The sequence below is a fragment of the Octopus sinensis genome, linkage group LG17 (genome assembly GCF_006345805.1).
Source record: "Octopus sinensis linkage group LG17, ASM634580v1, whole genome shotgun sequence".
Classification (NCBI taxonomy): Eukaryota; Metazoa; Mollusca; class Cephalopoda; order Octopoda; family Octopodidae; genus Octopus; species Octopus sinensis.
Genome location: NC_043013.1, coordinates 27,214,121 through 27,231,620, shown reverse-complemented (window position 1 = coordinate 27,231,620; position 17,500 = coordinate 27,214,121). Strand labels below are relative to the sequence as shown.

Here is a 17,500-nt window from a genome sequence, read left to right as displayed (position 1 = left end):
TATGAAGTTGTCTGTGAATATTGGCATAAGGTAATATTATTTATGAAAATGGTATCAAGTTCTATCTCTCCAATACAGGCTCAGATTGCCAAGGATTGATTTATTGACACAAGGTGACACATCTTTTTCTAAAGGAAAAGAGAAGTAGTTGCAGTCAGTGAAACTAAGTGTAAGTGTGTGTACGTACACACATGTATAGGTGTACATATACATATATATATATGTACACATATACAACCCTGGTATTTTATTGGCCGCAAAGAAATGAAAACTAAAGCTGACCCTAGCAGGATGTTGACTTGTAATGTCAGGAGATATAATTAAATACAGCATTCTTTACACTTTCACCACTCACTCCCCAAGAATCTATGAAACAGCGATGGCACAAAGTTCCACGAAGCAGTGGCATGACATCAAATCTATGGAGAACAGTAGCGTAAAGTTGAATGAGTGAACAGTGCAACAGCAGTAGTTCACTTCTGTGAACAACAGGAGAAAGTCATTTGTGTGAACAATGGGACAATGTTAGTTCACTGAACAGATTGCACAATGTCATTTGTATAAGCAGTGTAAGTTCTCACAAACTGTGACAATGTTAAGCTTCTGTCTCTACATTGTTGTCAGATCTATAAATCTCAGTTAATTAAATGCTAAATTATGACAGTGTATTTGCCAGGTAAATGGTTTGATCTGAGATTGTAAGTTGAAACTAAAATGATTGCAGTATGAAAAACACGTGTTAGCCATTCAAAAACTCACAAAGACTTCTTGACCAGGTCACAGTTTGTATGACGAAATTTTGACACCAAATAACAAATAATTCTTTCTACTATAGGCAAAAGGCCTGAAATTTAAAGAGATGGGGCTAGTTGAGTACATCAACCTTAGTACTCAGCTGGTACTTATTTTATCCACCCAAAGATGAAAGGTGAGTTTGACTTCAGTGGCATTTGAACTCAGAATGTGTGCTAACAATTCTGCCAGCTCACTGTTTTCTCCAATAACAAATAATAAATGTTTAAATGAAGTTAATAGTCTTGTGTGTGTTTCTGAATGACTAATGTGTCTTTCACACTGCAATTGTTCAAATGCTAAATATATGAACAAAACATAAATTTAAAAGTTTATTGTGTGAATAGGGCCCTTAGGTGCTTTAGTACTTCTGTCTAAGAGAACCCTCTGCTTACTTGCTCAACCTGTAAGACTTAACAATCAAATACCCCTTAAATAGCATCTTGCTGACTGTTCTAGTGTGTAAGGCCATCATCAACCTACTCAGAACCATATCCCTGTCCATCAAGTCAGATGCTTTACAGAGGTTGGCACAGGCTACAAGTAGCCCCTGCCACTTACATTCAAGGACTACATGAAGAGCCAGGATTCTGTCAGTAGTTGACCACGTAGGCATGAACCCTGACTGCTCCGGCTATCAAGACACAAGCAGATGATTTCACACTCTGTTCAGGAGTTGACGGCTTGTGTTGGTCAAACACAGACCACATGGTCACATTGGATGAGGAGGTGTCTCATGGAGATGGGAACTGACCAGAACTCTGCTTGACAGGTCACCCAGGAGGACCCAGGAATATACTAACAAAATGGTGAAGGCATCCATGCATTGCAATGCTGCATGCTCCCATACCTGATGGTACCTTTCATCCTTCTGTGGGGGTGATAAAATAAGTACCAACTGAATACTAGGCTTGATGTAATCAACTAGCACTCTCCCTCTAAATTTCAGGCCTTTTGTCTATAGGTGCAGGAGTGGCTGTGTGGTAAGTAGCTTGCTTACCAACAACAAGGTTCCGGGTTCAGTCCCACTGCGTGGCACCATGGGCAAGTATCTTCTACTATAGCCTCAGGCAGACCAAAGCCTTGTGAGTGGATTTGGTAGACGGGAACTGAAAGAAGCCCGTCGTATATATGCATATGTATGTGTGTGTGTTTGTCCTCCCAACATTGCTTGACAACCAATACTGGTGTGTTTACGTCCTCGTAATTTAGTGGTTCAGCAAAAGAAACTGATAGAATAAGTACTAGGCTTCCAAGGAATAAGTCCTGGAGTCGATTTGGTCGACTAAAGGCGGTGCTCCAGCATGGCCGCAGTCAAATGACTGAAACAAGTAAAAGAGTAGAAAAACTTATTCATTATTTGGTGTCAAAATTTCATCATAGGAACTGTGACCCAGTCAACAAGTCCTTATCTGTTTTTGAAAGGCTAATGCATGTTCTTCACAATGCAATAATTTTAGTTTCATTTTACAAATCTCAGATCAAATCACTTACCTGGCAAATACGCCTTCATAATTTAGCATTTAATTAACTGAGATTTATAGATCTGACAACAATGTAGGGACAGAAGCTTAGCGTTGTCACTGTAAGAACTCACACTGCTTATACTAATGACATTGTGCACCACTGTTGATAATGCAATGTCTTGGATAACCTTAAAAAACAAAGATAGGATGGTATCCCTTTGACTATGGGGCTGTAAGATCAAGGTCGACCTGACAAAAGAATTAAACAACAGCAACAACGACAATAAACAACTGAAAAATCAACATACACATACATATATATATATATATATATATATATATATCAATCTAAAGAGATGAATGTATTAAGGCACTTACTTGCAATAAGCCATGTTTGTGCCCCCCCGTATTTGTATGGGACTGTACAACAGCAGTAGACTTAGTAGATGTGGTGGTGGTAGTTGACGTTGAAGCCCGGTGAGACTGAGAAGAGGAAACCAATGAAGATGGAGATATAGACGACGATGATGAAGAGCCAAGTGGAATGTGTAATCCTAATGGCCCACCTGGCTCTCGATGCAGTGAAGTCACTATTGCAGCTGACTCTCGGTGTGCAGGATGCTGCCGTTGTTTTGAACGCTGTTTAGATTTAGAGTGTGCATTTGTGGAACTCGTGACTGGCATGTGACTACTGCGACTGCTTGAACTTAAACAAGTTCGTACACTACTTGTGGTGGTGGTAGCCACGGTCGTGCTGGATTTGGTCACTGTGTTCTTTCCTGCAGACAGGCCAAACACTGGACTGCTACCAAATGTGTGAAGGAGAGGTGCTGTAAAATAAAATAATAATAATAATAATGATGATAATAATAATGATGATGATAATGATGATGATGATAATAATAATAATAATAATAATAATAATAATAATATAATAATGGTTTCAAATAATAATAATAATAATGGTTTCAAATTTTGCCACAAGGGCAGCAATTTTGGAGGAGGGGATGAGTCAATTACATCAACCCCAGTGTTCAACTGGTACTTATTTTATCCACCCCAAAAGGATGTAACGTAAAGTAGACCTCGGCGGAATTTGAATAATAATAATAATAACAATCCTTTCTACTATAGGCACAAGGCCTGAAATTTGGGGAAGGAGGATTGTTGATTACATCAGCCCCAGTACTTAACTGGTACTTAATTTATCGATCCCAAAAGGATGAAAAGTAAAGTCAACCTCGGCAGAATTTGAACTCAGAACGTAGTGATGGGCGAAATACCACTAAGCATTTTGTCCAGCATGCTAACAATTCTGCCAGCCCACCACCTTAATAATGATGGTGATGATGATGATAATAATAATAACAACAATAACAATAATAATAATAACAACAATTCTTTCTACTATAGGCACAAGGCTTAAAATTTGGAGAAGGGGGATTATTGATTACATTGACTCCAGTACTCAACTGGTACCATATTTTCTTAAGTTCATTTGTTATCCTCCAGTTGAATTTTTAGTTTTACAAAAACAGACTTTGCAGTATTCTTTAGTAATGTGATTGAATGACTGTGAACATCTCTAACCAAACAAAGCAGAATGTTTCTCGCCCCATTGCTCACTTTGTCATTCATCCGTCATTTTCATCTTAGCTCGTCACTACCATGTAACAAGATTCATCATCATCATCAACAACATCCATTTTTCCATGCTCGTGTAGGTCAGACAGAATTTGTTGAAGCAGATTTTTTTTTTTACAGCTGGACGCTCTTCTTGTTGCCAACCCTCACCTGTTTCCAAGCGAGGCAATATTTCCCCATGACCAGACATGGTTTTCACAGAAATGAACAACAATACTTGTATGCTAGTGATGCTCATTTAGAATTGTCACATTGTCAAGACAAGGATACACAGAAACACAGACACACAGGCACGATGGGCTTCTTTCAGCTTCCATCTACCAAATCCACTCACAAGGCTTTGGTTGGCCTGGGTTCCGTGGTAGAAGACATGTGTCCAAGATGCTGCACAGTGGGACTGAAACTGAGACCACATGATTGGGAAGCAAGTGTCTCGACCACACAGCCACGCCTGCACCTAAGACAGTATGGCATCAGCAATAAAGAGCAAGGATTGTGCAAAGGTCAAGGTTGCTCCTAAAATCTGCATCAGTTTATTCTGAGGTGACAGCATCTTCTAAATTGGGTTGCCTTCATTACAGAGAAAGGATAACCTCAATTTTGGGTGATGAAAATCTGTGAAACACAATTAAACCATTTAGATGTTGAAACTAACAACCAATAAAGACAAGTGCTATTTTTGAAAAAGCCAGCCTTTCCGACATGTTGCCTCCGACTGCTAGAAGCTTCCATGACCAAACCACGCAAAATGTCACATTTTTTCTGAGTTAGTTTCATAACTTTTATGGGACTAAATTAATTTATATATCTATTAACATCATTAGCATTATCAATGATAAAGAGTTAATAAAAACATTAAGCATAGAGAAATTCCGATAACGGAATATTTGGAAACAGAAACATCAAAGGTAAGGACATGAAAGATAACATGCATGGCTGGTTAGATGAAGAATAGCCATGATAATATTCTTTTATTGGTTTCATTCAATGGACTGTGGTCATGCTGGAGCAGCACCATCAAGGGTTAGAGTTGATGTAATTGACATTAGTCATTATTTCTGTCAGTTAGTTATTTCATCCATCTCTATTTCATTGCAGACGCAGTATAGTTGAGTGGCTGAGATGCTTGCTTTAGTCACACAGTTCCAAGTTCAAACCCATTGCGTGGCATCCCAGGCAAGTGTCTTTTACAATAGATCTGGGTTAATTCAAGCCTTCTGGATAACACTAGGTTGAAGGAACCTGTGCTGAAGCCTTGTCACATACTGTGCCTGAAAATTATGGGTACACATATCTCTGGAATACTCAGTCATTTATATGCTAATTCATTGAGCAGGGTGTGTGGTCAATTGAACAACTGAAATCTGTTTCATTTTGTTGACCAGTATTTGTTATTATTTTACTGGTCATGAAAAGATGTAAGGCAAAGAACTGGAAAAGGGTTTGCACTCAGAATGTAAAAGGACAAAACCAAATACCACAAGGCATTTTATTGTTCCTGATACTCTACCATTTATCTGCTAAGAGTGCAGAAACTAAAGACACACACAGACAATATATATAGGTAAAAGCTTAGCTGTGTGATTAAAACCATATGGTTTTGGATTCAGTCCCACCACACAGCACCAAGGGCAAGGACCTTCTACTATAGCCCTGGGCCAACTAATCCTTTGTGAGGGAATTTGGTAAATGGAAACTGTGTAGAAGCCTACCATGTGTGTGTGTGTGTGTGTGTGTGTGTGTGTCTGTATGTGTGTACATACATATATGGTTCAAATGTACAGAAAGCAAAAGACAGGGACAGGTGAGGGAACAAGAAGCAGGTGTATTAGATTGATGCTTAAGAAGAATGGAAATGTCTTTGATATTTCAAGCTTATGGTCTTCATATCTCTTGGCAAGTGCCTCCAAAATAATTTGATAAATGATATTGGTTTCAGAATCTTGGGGTTAGTAGCCCATGCTCTTAACCACTACATCATATGCCCAAGGGCATATAGTGTAGTGGTTAAAAGCACGGGCTACTAACCCCAAGATTCAGAGTTAAATTCCAGGCAGTGACCTGAATAATAATAACACCGAATGATATTGGTTTATTTATATGCTTGTAACTTAGTGGCTCATCAAAAGTGACCATTAAAATAAGTACCAGATTCAAATAAGTATAAGAGTTGGTTGTTGCCAGTGCTGCCTAACTGGCTCCCATACTGGTGGCACATAAAAAGCACCATTCAAGCGTGGTTGATGGCTAACTGGCCCTCGTGTTGGTGGCTCGTAAAAAGCACCCACTACACTCTCAGAGTGGTTGGCACTAGGAAGGGCATCCAGCTGTAGAAACCTTTCAGATCAGATTGGAGTCTGGTACAGCCTTCTGGCTTGCCAGTCCTCAGTCAAACCGTCCAACCCATGCCAGCATGGAAAGCAGATGTTAAACGATGATGACGATGATGATGAAGAAAGATTTGCTTGACTTGACACTTCAAAGTAGTGCCCCAGCATGACCACAGTCCAATGACTGAAGCAAGTAAAAAAAATATACAGATATCAAAGGTAATAATCATCTATATGAACTAGTAAAAGACTATCTGGTTGCTTAACTTGCTGGAAACAGCAACCAAATCTCCCTCAAATCATACAATACTTTCTTAATGTAACGTTCAGATTATTTCTGTCAAATGTAATGCTTGTGTGTTCATATTGGTTTCAATTAATCATTCATTATCTAATATTTTGATGATCTGACTTTATTTTTAGAATGGCATTGTAGGATAGGTTTGAGAAGTCAGATCTGGTTGGTTTGAACATAAATTTGGTAGAATATTTAGACTGGATATAACTAGTTTAAATGCAAAAGGGTTAAAAAGGGAGGAAGATTACATTGGATAATCGAATTCTACACACATTGGTAGGAAAAAGAAAAAAAGGAATGGTCACAGGTAGGTCTGCTTAATGAGATATTCTTTTCCTTTCTTTTTACTTGTTTCAGTCATTTGACTGCAGCCATGCTGGAGCACCGCCTTTAGTCAAATCAAATTGACCCCAGGACTTATTCTTTATAAGCCTAGTACTTATTCTATCGGTCTCTTTTGCCAAACTGCTAAGTTATGAGGACCTAAACACACCAGCATCGGTTGTGAAGCGATATGGGGGGGGGGAACACAAACACACATATATATATACATATATATGATGGGCTTCTTTCAGTTTCTGTCTACCAAATCCACTCACAAGGCTTTGGTCGGCCGAGGCTATAGTAGAAGATACTTGCCCAAGGTGCCACGCAGTGGGATTGAACCCAGAACCATGTGGTTGGTAAGCAAGCTATTTATCACATAGCCATTCCTGCGTCTATAAAAAATATGGGGATAAAGAATTTAAAGTTTAATTTGCAGGATAATAGAGAAGTTGAGAAATCTAAGACAGGATTCTACTTATAACCAACTCTGAAATTTTGGGGCAAAATGGTAAATTCTCAACAAGCACAGGTGTGACTGCACGGTAAGATGTTTGATGTTTGTTTCCCAACCACACTGTTCCAGGTTCAGTCCCGCAGTGTGACACTTGGGCAGAAGTCTTCTATTACAACCTAGGGCTGACCAAAGCTTGGTGAGTGGATTCGGTAGACAGAAACTGAAAGAAGCCTGTGTATGTGACAAACACATGCACAAAGACATATATACACACACGTGCGCGTGTGTATATGTGTGTGTTGCCCACCATCACTGCACAAGCAGTGGTGTGTTTACGTCCCCCGTAACTAAGCAGCAGTTTGGCAAATGAGACAGAGAGAGAGAGTAAGTACCAGGCTTTACGAAAAGAAATGTCTTGGAATCGATTTGTTCAGCTGAAATTCTTCAAGGCAGTGCCCCAGCATGGCTACAGTCTAATGACTGAGACAAGTCAAAAGAGAAAAGATAAAAAGATAAACATTCAAATACTGTAGTTTAATTCCATTATAGGTAATTTGATGATGATGATGATGATAATGATGATGACAATGGAGGAGTTGTTTTGGCCCCAGGGTCTGATTGAGCAGACATGTGATAAAAAGTATTCCAGATGTGACCGGTCTGTCTGTCTGTCATTTTTTTTTGTTTTTGCTTCAGAGATATCTAGAACTGAATTATGAAATGCGTCCTTTTATTATTTTAAGACAGCAGAGTGTGGCTTGAGGTAATTTGGCTATTTTAAGCAAGTTGAGCTGTATTGTTGCAGAGGCTTCTCGTGCTGCCTTTTTTTGCTCATGATGGATTTGGTAGTGACAGTGATGCTGTTGCTACTGACGACGACGACGATGATTACGATGGCAATGCTATTACTGATATCAATGATGATGACAGCCATAGTAAAAATTGTATTGGTAGTAGTGATGATGATGATGATGATCATGATGATGGCAATGATAAGATAATGAAGAGATGACGATGATGACGAGATGGTAACAAGATTACGATGACAGAGCAGTGCCTCCATATTATTCTTCAAGTTTTTTTTGAAAACATGTAAAGATTTATCTATCTCTGTGAATTTGCCTGTTTGCACATTTGTGGTGTACAAGAGTGCAGGAGTGTGAGTAAATGTAGTAAGAGAGAGAGGAAGGAGAGAGGAGAGGAAGTGGGAGGGTGAGAGATGAGGAGGAGGGAGAGAGAGAGTGGAGGAAGAGGAGAGAGATGAATTTGAGTGATGAGGTATGGCATGTGTGTGTGTGTGTGTGCATGCATTATTTATGCATTCTATTATTGGTTTCATTCTCTTTATTTCAGGTAACATAAGGTGTGCAATGAGAAAAAAAAAAGAAGAATAAGAATTATTGATTTCTATTTTTTCCTTTCCATTTTTTTTTGTTTTCATTTTTGAATTTTTTTTTTCAGCAAGACATTTCTAGAAGTCTGATTTTTGTAGCGATCACCTGCAAACAAACTATAATAATCTTTTGCATACTTCATTTGTAACAAAATTAAGAGAAAAAAAGAGAGAGAACAATATGAAGCAAAGCTGTGTGTATTTGAAAATGAAAATAAAATAGATTTTGATGGTAAGTGTTGTGATGCTTGCTAGAATTGTTTGTGTGTGTCTTTTAGCTTTTATCTTTTACTTGTTTCAGCCATTTGACTGCAGCCATGCTGGGGCACCACCTTGAAGAATCTTTAGTCAAATGTTTTGACCCCCAACTGTTTTAAAGCCTGGTACTCATTCTATTGGTCTCTTTTGCGAACCCTCTAAGCTACGGGGATGTAAACACACCAGTAGTGGCTGTCAAGTGGTGGCAGAGGGACAAACACATACAGATATATATATATATATATATATATATATATATATATATATATATATATGGGAGTGTGTGTGTATCATCATCATTGTTGTTTAATGTATGTTTTCCATGCTGGCATGGGTTGGACGGTTTGACTGATATCTGGAGAGCCAGCGGCTGCACCAGACTCCAATCTGATCTAGCAATATTTCTACAGCTGGATGCCCTTGCTAACACCAACCACTCCGAGAGTGTATGTATATATATATATATATATATTGGGTCATCCCATAAATAATGAGGTTTTTCAATTGCATAAACTAGAAGTTGGAGTGGGGTGGGATAAACTACCTGCATTAACTTGCTATAAAAGCTGGTATTAATTTTACCTTGGTCTTATTCTTAGTGCAAATTTTGAAGAGTGCAGTTCGATTTTACCAGTTATTTTTTGAAAGCTATAATGGAAGCATATTTGACATTTTGCTTTATGACTTCAATAAAGGCAAGAATGGAATGGAAAGTGCGAAGAATATTAATACAGTATATGGGAATTAGACAATAAGCATAAGCCAGTGTGAATGGTGGTTCCAGAAATTCTGAGAAACTACAGCCTAGAAGATGAGCCTCATCCTGGAAAATCTGTAGAGCTCAATGAGGATGTCCTGCAAACTCTGGTGGAACAAAATCCCATTGTAACTGTTGAGGAACTAGCAGAGAAGCTTGAATTTGGTCATTCAGCCATTCATTTTCTGTGTGCCATCAGAAAAGTCAGTAAATTGGGTCAATGGGTTCCTCACAAACTTTCTGAGTCTAATCACACGCAGAGAGTGAATGTGTGCTCTTCTTTGCTGTCACATATCACAAATGAACCATTTTTTGGACTGAATAGTGACTGGTGATGAGAAATGGGTTCTCTATAAAAATGTCAAGCACCAAAGACAGTGTGTAGGGAAAGGAGAAACACCAGCACCCCAGGCTAAAGAATGTCTTCACCCACGTAAGGTGTTGTTCTCTGTTTGGTGGGATATGAAAGGTTTAGTCCATGTTGGACTTTTAAACCCAAACCAAAAGATAACAAAGGAAATCTACTGTGAGCAGCTCGAGTGGCTTAAGTCATTGCTAGGAAGAAAAAAAAAACACTCTTTGGTTTCAAGATGAAAGGTGTTCTTCTATCAGGATAATGCTCCACCCACCATATTCGCTGGACATTGTTCCATCTGATTATCAGTTATTCAGCTGTCTTCATAATCATTTGGATGGAAAAAATATGAATGAGGTCAGAGCAGTACTGGAGGAGTATTTTTTTTATCACAGACAAGTGAATTTTGGAAGAAGGGTCATGCAAGTCTACCAGATAGATGGAAGAGCATTGTAGAAAATCAAGGAGTATATTTCAGATTAAAAAGGAAGTTTGTTTATCTTAATTTTGAAAAATAAGAGAAGTATAAAAAAACTGCATTATTTATGGGATGACCCAAAATATACATACATATACACAAGTAAGCATATAAATGCAAAACAAGGTGGGGAAAAAACAGTACTCGAATACTAAAAGTAGAGTAATATGCTTTATTATTAAAGCTGAAAAAATACCACAAAAATGTTACATGAAACTGCTACTCAGAGTTTCATGTTCCCTTTCATCTAGATCACAACTGTCTGAGAAATGGTAATGTGAAACTGAGTAGAAGTTTTTGTGATATTTCTGCAGTTTTAATAAGAAAAGTGTGTGTGTGTGTGTGTGTATACATATACATATTACAGGCTTCTTGCAGTTTCCTTCTACCAAATCCAGTCACAAGGCTTTGGTAAGCCTGTGGCTACAGTAGAAGACACTTGCCCAAGATGCAACACAGTGGGACTGAACCTGAGACCATATGGTTGAGAAGCAAACTTCTTACCACACATCCATATATATGCTTATATATGGTATCTACACACTCGCAGAAAGGATTAAATCATTAACTAATTCTTTTGTTATCATATTTTTGTTGAAATATCCTTCCTTTATTTCATTTGATTTTGAAAATAATGAAGAATTTAGTAAAATAAATGTCATTATTGAACTAGAGCTTGGAACATAAATTAACTCGAAATTTTGATGGAACATTTAGTTTAGGTTACTTTAAAACAAAGAATTTGTATCACAGAATCAGAGGCAGTTTTTGATGGGTATCAAAAGAATTGAGACAATAACATGCTTTAAGCTCAAGCATTTTCGTGTATCCAAGTTGTAAAGATTCAAGTGTGTGTGTGTGTGTGATGCGTGTGCACACACATATTCTCTCATAATTAGACACATTTACAAATTAACACCTGTTCACTTTCTCACTCTCAGAAATATAACATCATAGACAAACACATATTCACACACACACATTCTCTCTCTTCCCCAATACGTATATCCTAACACATACAAAGATTGCAATGCATACACACATCTTTTATCTTTTACTTGTTTCAGTTACTGAACTGTGACCAAGCTGGGGCACCACCTTGAGGGTTTTTAGTCAAACTAATCAATCCCAGTTCTCAATTTTAACTTTAATATTAATTCTATTGGTCTTTTACCAAATTAATAAAACAACAGGGATGTAAACTAACCAACACCATCTGTCAAGCTGTTTTGAGGGGGGGGGAATACAATAAACACAAGGACACACACACACAGTAAGTTTCTTTCAGTTTCCATCTGTCGTGTTGACCTACTAATAAGTAGGTCGAAATATTTCTCAAACTCTCAAAAAAAAAAAAAAAACACCAAACAAAAATCCATTTAGCAAGTTTTGAAATCTTAAAATCTTTCTCAACCAAAAAAAAAAAAAAAAAAAAAAAAAAAAAAAACCTCAATTCTTGAACATCGAATTATCAAACTGATGAGAATATGGTAATTGCATTTTATTTAAAATTTTTTTTATTCCCCCTCCTCCTCCTTTCAAAATACAGATTTTCAACATTAAGTTTCCCCACTTACATTTTCTACTGTGTCTCATGTTTATTTGCCAAAGAATCACCACAATGGCCTGCTACATTCTACGACATTCTTAATTTTTATTTCACCGCAATTCATATAAACTGTCATTAAAAAGTTGGCCTGCTCAGTGAGTCACATGGAGGAGTTGAGTCATTCTCTCAAGAATTTATTGATAATTTCTTTTGCTAAAACTTGCTGCCAACAGACAAAATGACCATGCATGCTTTCCTATCGAAATAATGGAGTGGAGAAACAGAATCACTGGAAACCTTTCAAGAAGGAATTTGTATTACACAACAAGGATTTCCCAAAGTTTCAAATACAATGACCACCACAATGGCATTTTAGAGCCTATATCATATGAACGCATGCTTTTGTGTGTGTGTGTGTGTGCGTGTGTGTGTCTGTGCGCGTGTGTGTGTGTCCCTTTACTTTTTTTATTGTTTCTGTCATTGGATTATGGCCATTCTGGGGTACTGCCTTGAAGAATTTTAGTCAAACTGATTGGCTCCAGTGCTTATTTGTAAGCTGGTTACTTATCCTATCGGCCTCTTTTGTCACAAAGTTACAGGGATGTGAACAAACTAACACCAGTTGTCAAGTGGTAGTGGTGGTGATGGTGAGAGAAACACACACATGAAGGATGGGCTTCCACAGTTTCCACTTACCAAATTCACTCACAAGACCTCGTTTGACACATATCAGAAGACACTTAACCAAGGTGCCATGCAGTGGGACTGAATGCAAAACCATGTGGGTTGCAAAGTGAGGTTCTTAACCACATAGCCACACACACACAAAGGAATAACCAATAATATAAAAAAAAAAGGTAATTACAATAAGGGAGAAAGATTATTAATCATTGGTTTAATTGAATATTAAAGTTTTCTGTTATATTTAATTAAAATACAATAATTAATATTTTTTAATTACTGAAAAGCTTAATTAAATGATAATTATTAGGTTATAACTTTCAAACTAAACTGACATCTAAAAATTAACCTATGTCATATTATAACAATATGTTGGAGAAATAGATGGATAGATAATCTGATGGATTAGCAGCTCACTTAAGGATTGTTCTGTTATCTTTGATATACATTACCTTAGTTCACCTAGCTGGGATTATGCAACTGGCTCTTCTAGGGCATACAGACTTCTAATTATTTAAGTGAAGGTGTGTGACTCAGTGGTTATAGCACTGGGCTCACAATCATGAGTTAGTGAGTTCAATTTCTGGACCAGGCGGTGTGTTGCCTTCTTGAGCAAGACACTTTATTTCCTGTTGCTCCAGTTCACTCAGCTGTAGAAATGAGTTGTGATGTCACTGGTACCAAGCTGTATCAGCCCCTTTGCCTTTCCCTTGGATAACATTGGTGACATGGAGAGAGGAGGCTGGTATGCATGGGCAACTGCTGGTCTTCCAAAACCAAGCTTGACCAGACTTGTGCCTTGGAGGGGAACTTTCTAGGTGCAATCCCATGACCATTCATAATTGAAGCGGGGTCTTTTTAATTATTTAAGGAGAGAGTCATTTCATGTTCAGTTTTAACACTTCAGAAACCAGAAATAGCCCTTTAACCCTTTCAATTACTTTATAACAAAGAATTTAGTAAAATAGCTTAGTTATTATTAAGCTAGCGTTAGGAACATAGATTGTGACTATGGTTTGGTGGAAGATTTTAATTCAAAACTTATGAAAACAAGACATTTGTACTCAGAGCTAGAGCTGGTTTCAGCTGGGTTGGTAACAAAAGGGTTAATCCTTTAGCCTATCAAAGCTTTAAAAGCCAATTGAAGTCCTGGTCTCTGTAATAATTAAAGGGATGTATACATTGGAATACTTCCCTATTGTATACAGAGTACAACAAAATATTTGCAATTTCTCAAAGCAATGAATTCTCCCTAACCTGCAGGTCCTATTTACAGCTATGTAGAGTGGGCTTTTTGGCAAGTAATGTGTTCTTTACTTCATTACGTCAAGCCATTGAAATAATGCAGTGTCAAGATGAGAATTACAGTTATGGCAAATGGTTTGATACCTGTCACCTTGTTTATGCAACTGCCTACATTTTAAATAATTCCGTTTACCTTTTTTGTACATTAGACATTACTATGATATATTATCCAATGAAAGGCAGGCTTTGATGCATTATCCAATGAAAAGAGGCAGGCTATGATGCATTAGCCAATGAAAAGAGGTGCATTATCCAAAGGAAAGAGATGGACTATGATCTGGCCAGCTAGTAGGCTGATGATAGATGCTACCTCTGCTTTCCAGTTGAAATTGTTAATAATAGATGAGCAAAATTTAAACTGTAAAAGCAAACTGCACCAACCATAAACAAAAAGTACAAAACTAAGGGGAAAAAATACAAAAATGAAAAGAAAAAACTATTCCACTGATGTCATAAAAAAAATGGAAGTAAAATGTTTAAAGGAAAAAAAAATTAAGAAAAATAGAGTAAAATAAATTATGATTGTACAGAGAGAATTAACAATGGAGAGTTGAATTAAAAGAAAATATATATAACGAATTTAAGATTATTGAGCTTATGATCTACAGGGGTCAACAAATGATTAAAGGTATTGTCTATTATTTCTCTCCCTCTCTGCTAAGGTATATGACTAACATCAGGTATGACTCAATCAGCAGGTAGAATATAAACTGTAGCATTATAGACAGAAACTCCCCACCAACTAACTCTTCAAACAATAGACAATTTTGGTTGAACTTCAACTTATATAATAATACTGATTGCTTTATAACTGAGGTGATGAACGAGGGGATAGTAATAGTAGAACTTTAAGGAAAAAATAAATGCTGGTAGAGGTATACAGAATTATGGGGGGAAAATGGCATAGACTGGAAAGATGAAAAGACAGGTCACAATTGGAGGGTAGAGACAGCAATCTGTAGCCAAATCAAAGAATCTCAGACCAAGGATTATTCTATGAAGAACAAGTGCTCCTTACCCCTTACCTCTGTGTTTGCTGGTTTATGGGCCTATACATAAAAAAGGCCTAGTATTGTTGCTATTACTCATCACTACAGTTTTGTATCAAATGTGAAGGCTGATGTCCTGCTGGCCATGATGTTTGATTGGTTGAAAAGTGTGAAGGTTTTTGATAACATCCTAGACTCCATGTGATCAAATAATACAGCTAAAATTACAATTAATAATTGTTTAATTTACAGCACAAAGCCAGCAATTTTAAGGGGAGGGGCATAGTTGATTACATTGACCCAGCACTCGGCTGGTATTTTATTTTACTGACCTTGAAAGAATGAAAGGTGAAGCTGACCTTGGTGGAATTTGAACCCAGAAAGTAAAGAGCCAAAAGATATGCCACTAAGCATTTTGTTTGATGCACCAATGATTCTGTCAGCTCGCTACTTTGCAATTATAATCAATACAATTACAACTTTGTAGTTGTATTTTCAATTTATATTATTAATAATACCAATAATAATTTTAACAATGTTGTAGGTTAGTGGTTCCCGACTTTCACAACCAAGGATCCCAGACTTTTAAAAGACATGCCTGTTTGACTTTTGATCTTGTTTCATTGACCTCAAGATCTTTTTTTTGCAGACCCCTTAGGCCTCCATGGATCACAGCTCAGGTAAGTGTGTGTGTGTGTGTGTTTCCCCACCTATAAACCCTTTGTGACATTGCTCCCGCATGGTTGTGTTTTGCAAACGACTTGCACATGCAAGTGTTACCAGTCAAGAACTCCGCATACCAGAAGCCAGCAGGTATATGTGGTCACCAGGAGAGAATGCACGCTGTTTCGGGGCCCACCTCTTGACGGCATCAATGTGCACCAACCCTCCCTCACTGAAATCCTCCTCCTCATCAAATATTATTTAACATCATCATCATCATTTAACATCAAGAAGAAGAAGAAGAAAGAGGAAGAGGAGGAGGGAACTGTACAACTAATAGTATGTCTTGTGTTTTAATGAAGAATTTCAAATCTCTCAATGAGCCTAGAAAAACTCACAAGAATCTACTGAAGCCACTATAGTACTTAACTTCACTTCCACTAGAGACTGCAATCCTCTTATAGTCAGGTTTGCTATTTGATCTGTGCTTTAGTTCTAATAACAAGCTGTGTGTACAGGTTTGGTGAACAACAGACCATCCCATGTTTAACTCATCATGCAACTATGAAATGATTTGACAATATGCTTTAGTTAGTAGCAATAGTAAGCTTACAGCTATGCAATTCCTAACACTACCACAATTAGCCACCTGAAATATTTCATACTAAAGTCAAATTATTTAACAATAAAAATCAATAAACCTGAACAATATCAATCAAATCACTAAAGAATTAAAAGAAAGCCGAACAGATTATAGATTTTCGTTTAATCCATAAATTATGCTTCCTCACAACTGTGACATTTTGCTATTAATTTATTGCCCAAACACCTTGGTCATACTACTTTTCATATAATGTTTTCCATTTGAACACTAAGCACAACTATCAATGGCTGTAGCAAGCAAATCAAATTAGATTGGATTAAATTAGGTTAGATTAACTTTGTAGGTTTACCCCCCATGGGCCTTGTTTGATGATACACTCCATCTCTCAAATGAAAGCTGTTATAGCAGAGAAGATACATTTATTCAAAACTAGCTACGATATGAATTAATGAGGGGAACCTGTAAATGGTTGCTTAACCTGTTAGAAATAACAGCTAGAGCCTCTCTCAAATTATACCTTTTATTTTGTTCTGAAGGTGGGACTGTTATGATTGGAATACTATTAGTTATAGATAGGTTTGTTCAGGGTTAGCAATAATAAGAACAATGAATAACAATAATTTCCCTTTTTTTAAAAATTTTTATATTGGTGCAGATATGGCTGTGTGGTACTTTGGATGCTTTCCACTATAACACAGGGACAACCAAAGCCTTGTGAGTGAATCTGGTAGAGAGAAACTGAGAGCTCATTGTATGTGTGTGTGTTGTGTATGTCCATCCCTTGTCACCACTTGACAACCAGTGTTGGTTGGCTTATGTCCCTAAAACTTAATGGTTCGACATAAGAGACTGAGAGAATAAGTACCAGGTTTACAAAAGAAAAAAAAATACTGGCATCAATTCATTTGAGTAAAGCCCTTCAAGGTGGTGCCCCAGCATGGCCACAGTCCAATGACTGAAACAAAGTTAAAGATACTGATCACAGTGAGGAGGAAGTCTGATCTTTTAATTGACGTTAAACTGTTGGTTCATGAATTGCTCTCACAGGCTCGTAAATTTTTCACAAGGTTCAACATAAATACACTGCAACAGTATAGAAGGGATTTGTTATCGTACAGATCTGAGTTCCATGCTTCTCAAAGACACCCACGACTGAC

General features: G+C 37.4%; 1 protein-coding gene and 1 long non-coding RNA gene across 14 annotated transcripts in view; one reads left to right on the top strand and one right to left on the bottom strand.

Annotated features, from left to right (window-relative positions):
• Nucleotides 1-10,718, top strand: part of LOC118766762 — an 11,170-nt gene extending 452 nt beyond the window's left edge. The window contains exons 2-3 of the long non-coding RNA XR_005002675.1: nt 4,800-4,810; nt 10,656-10,718. This is a non-coding gene — a long non-coding RNA (uncharacterized LOC118766762). The remainder of the gene's footprint in view (nt 1-4,799; nt 4,811-10,655) is intronic.
• LOC115220806 (bromodomain adjacent to zinc finger domain protein 2B) overlaps nt 1-17,500 on the bottom strand; it is a 321,983-nt gene that overhangs the window by 106,954 nt on the left and 197,529 nt on the right. For all 13 annotated transcript variants that reach the window (XM_036510466.1, XM_029790965.2, XM_029790966.2 and 10 more), the window contains one exon: nt 2,637-3,088. In XM_036510466.1, the coding sequence (XP_036366359.1) occupies nt 2,637-3,088 (452 nt within the window). The remainder of the gene's footprint in view (nt 1-2,636; nt 3,089-17,500) is intronic.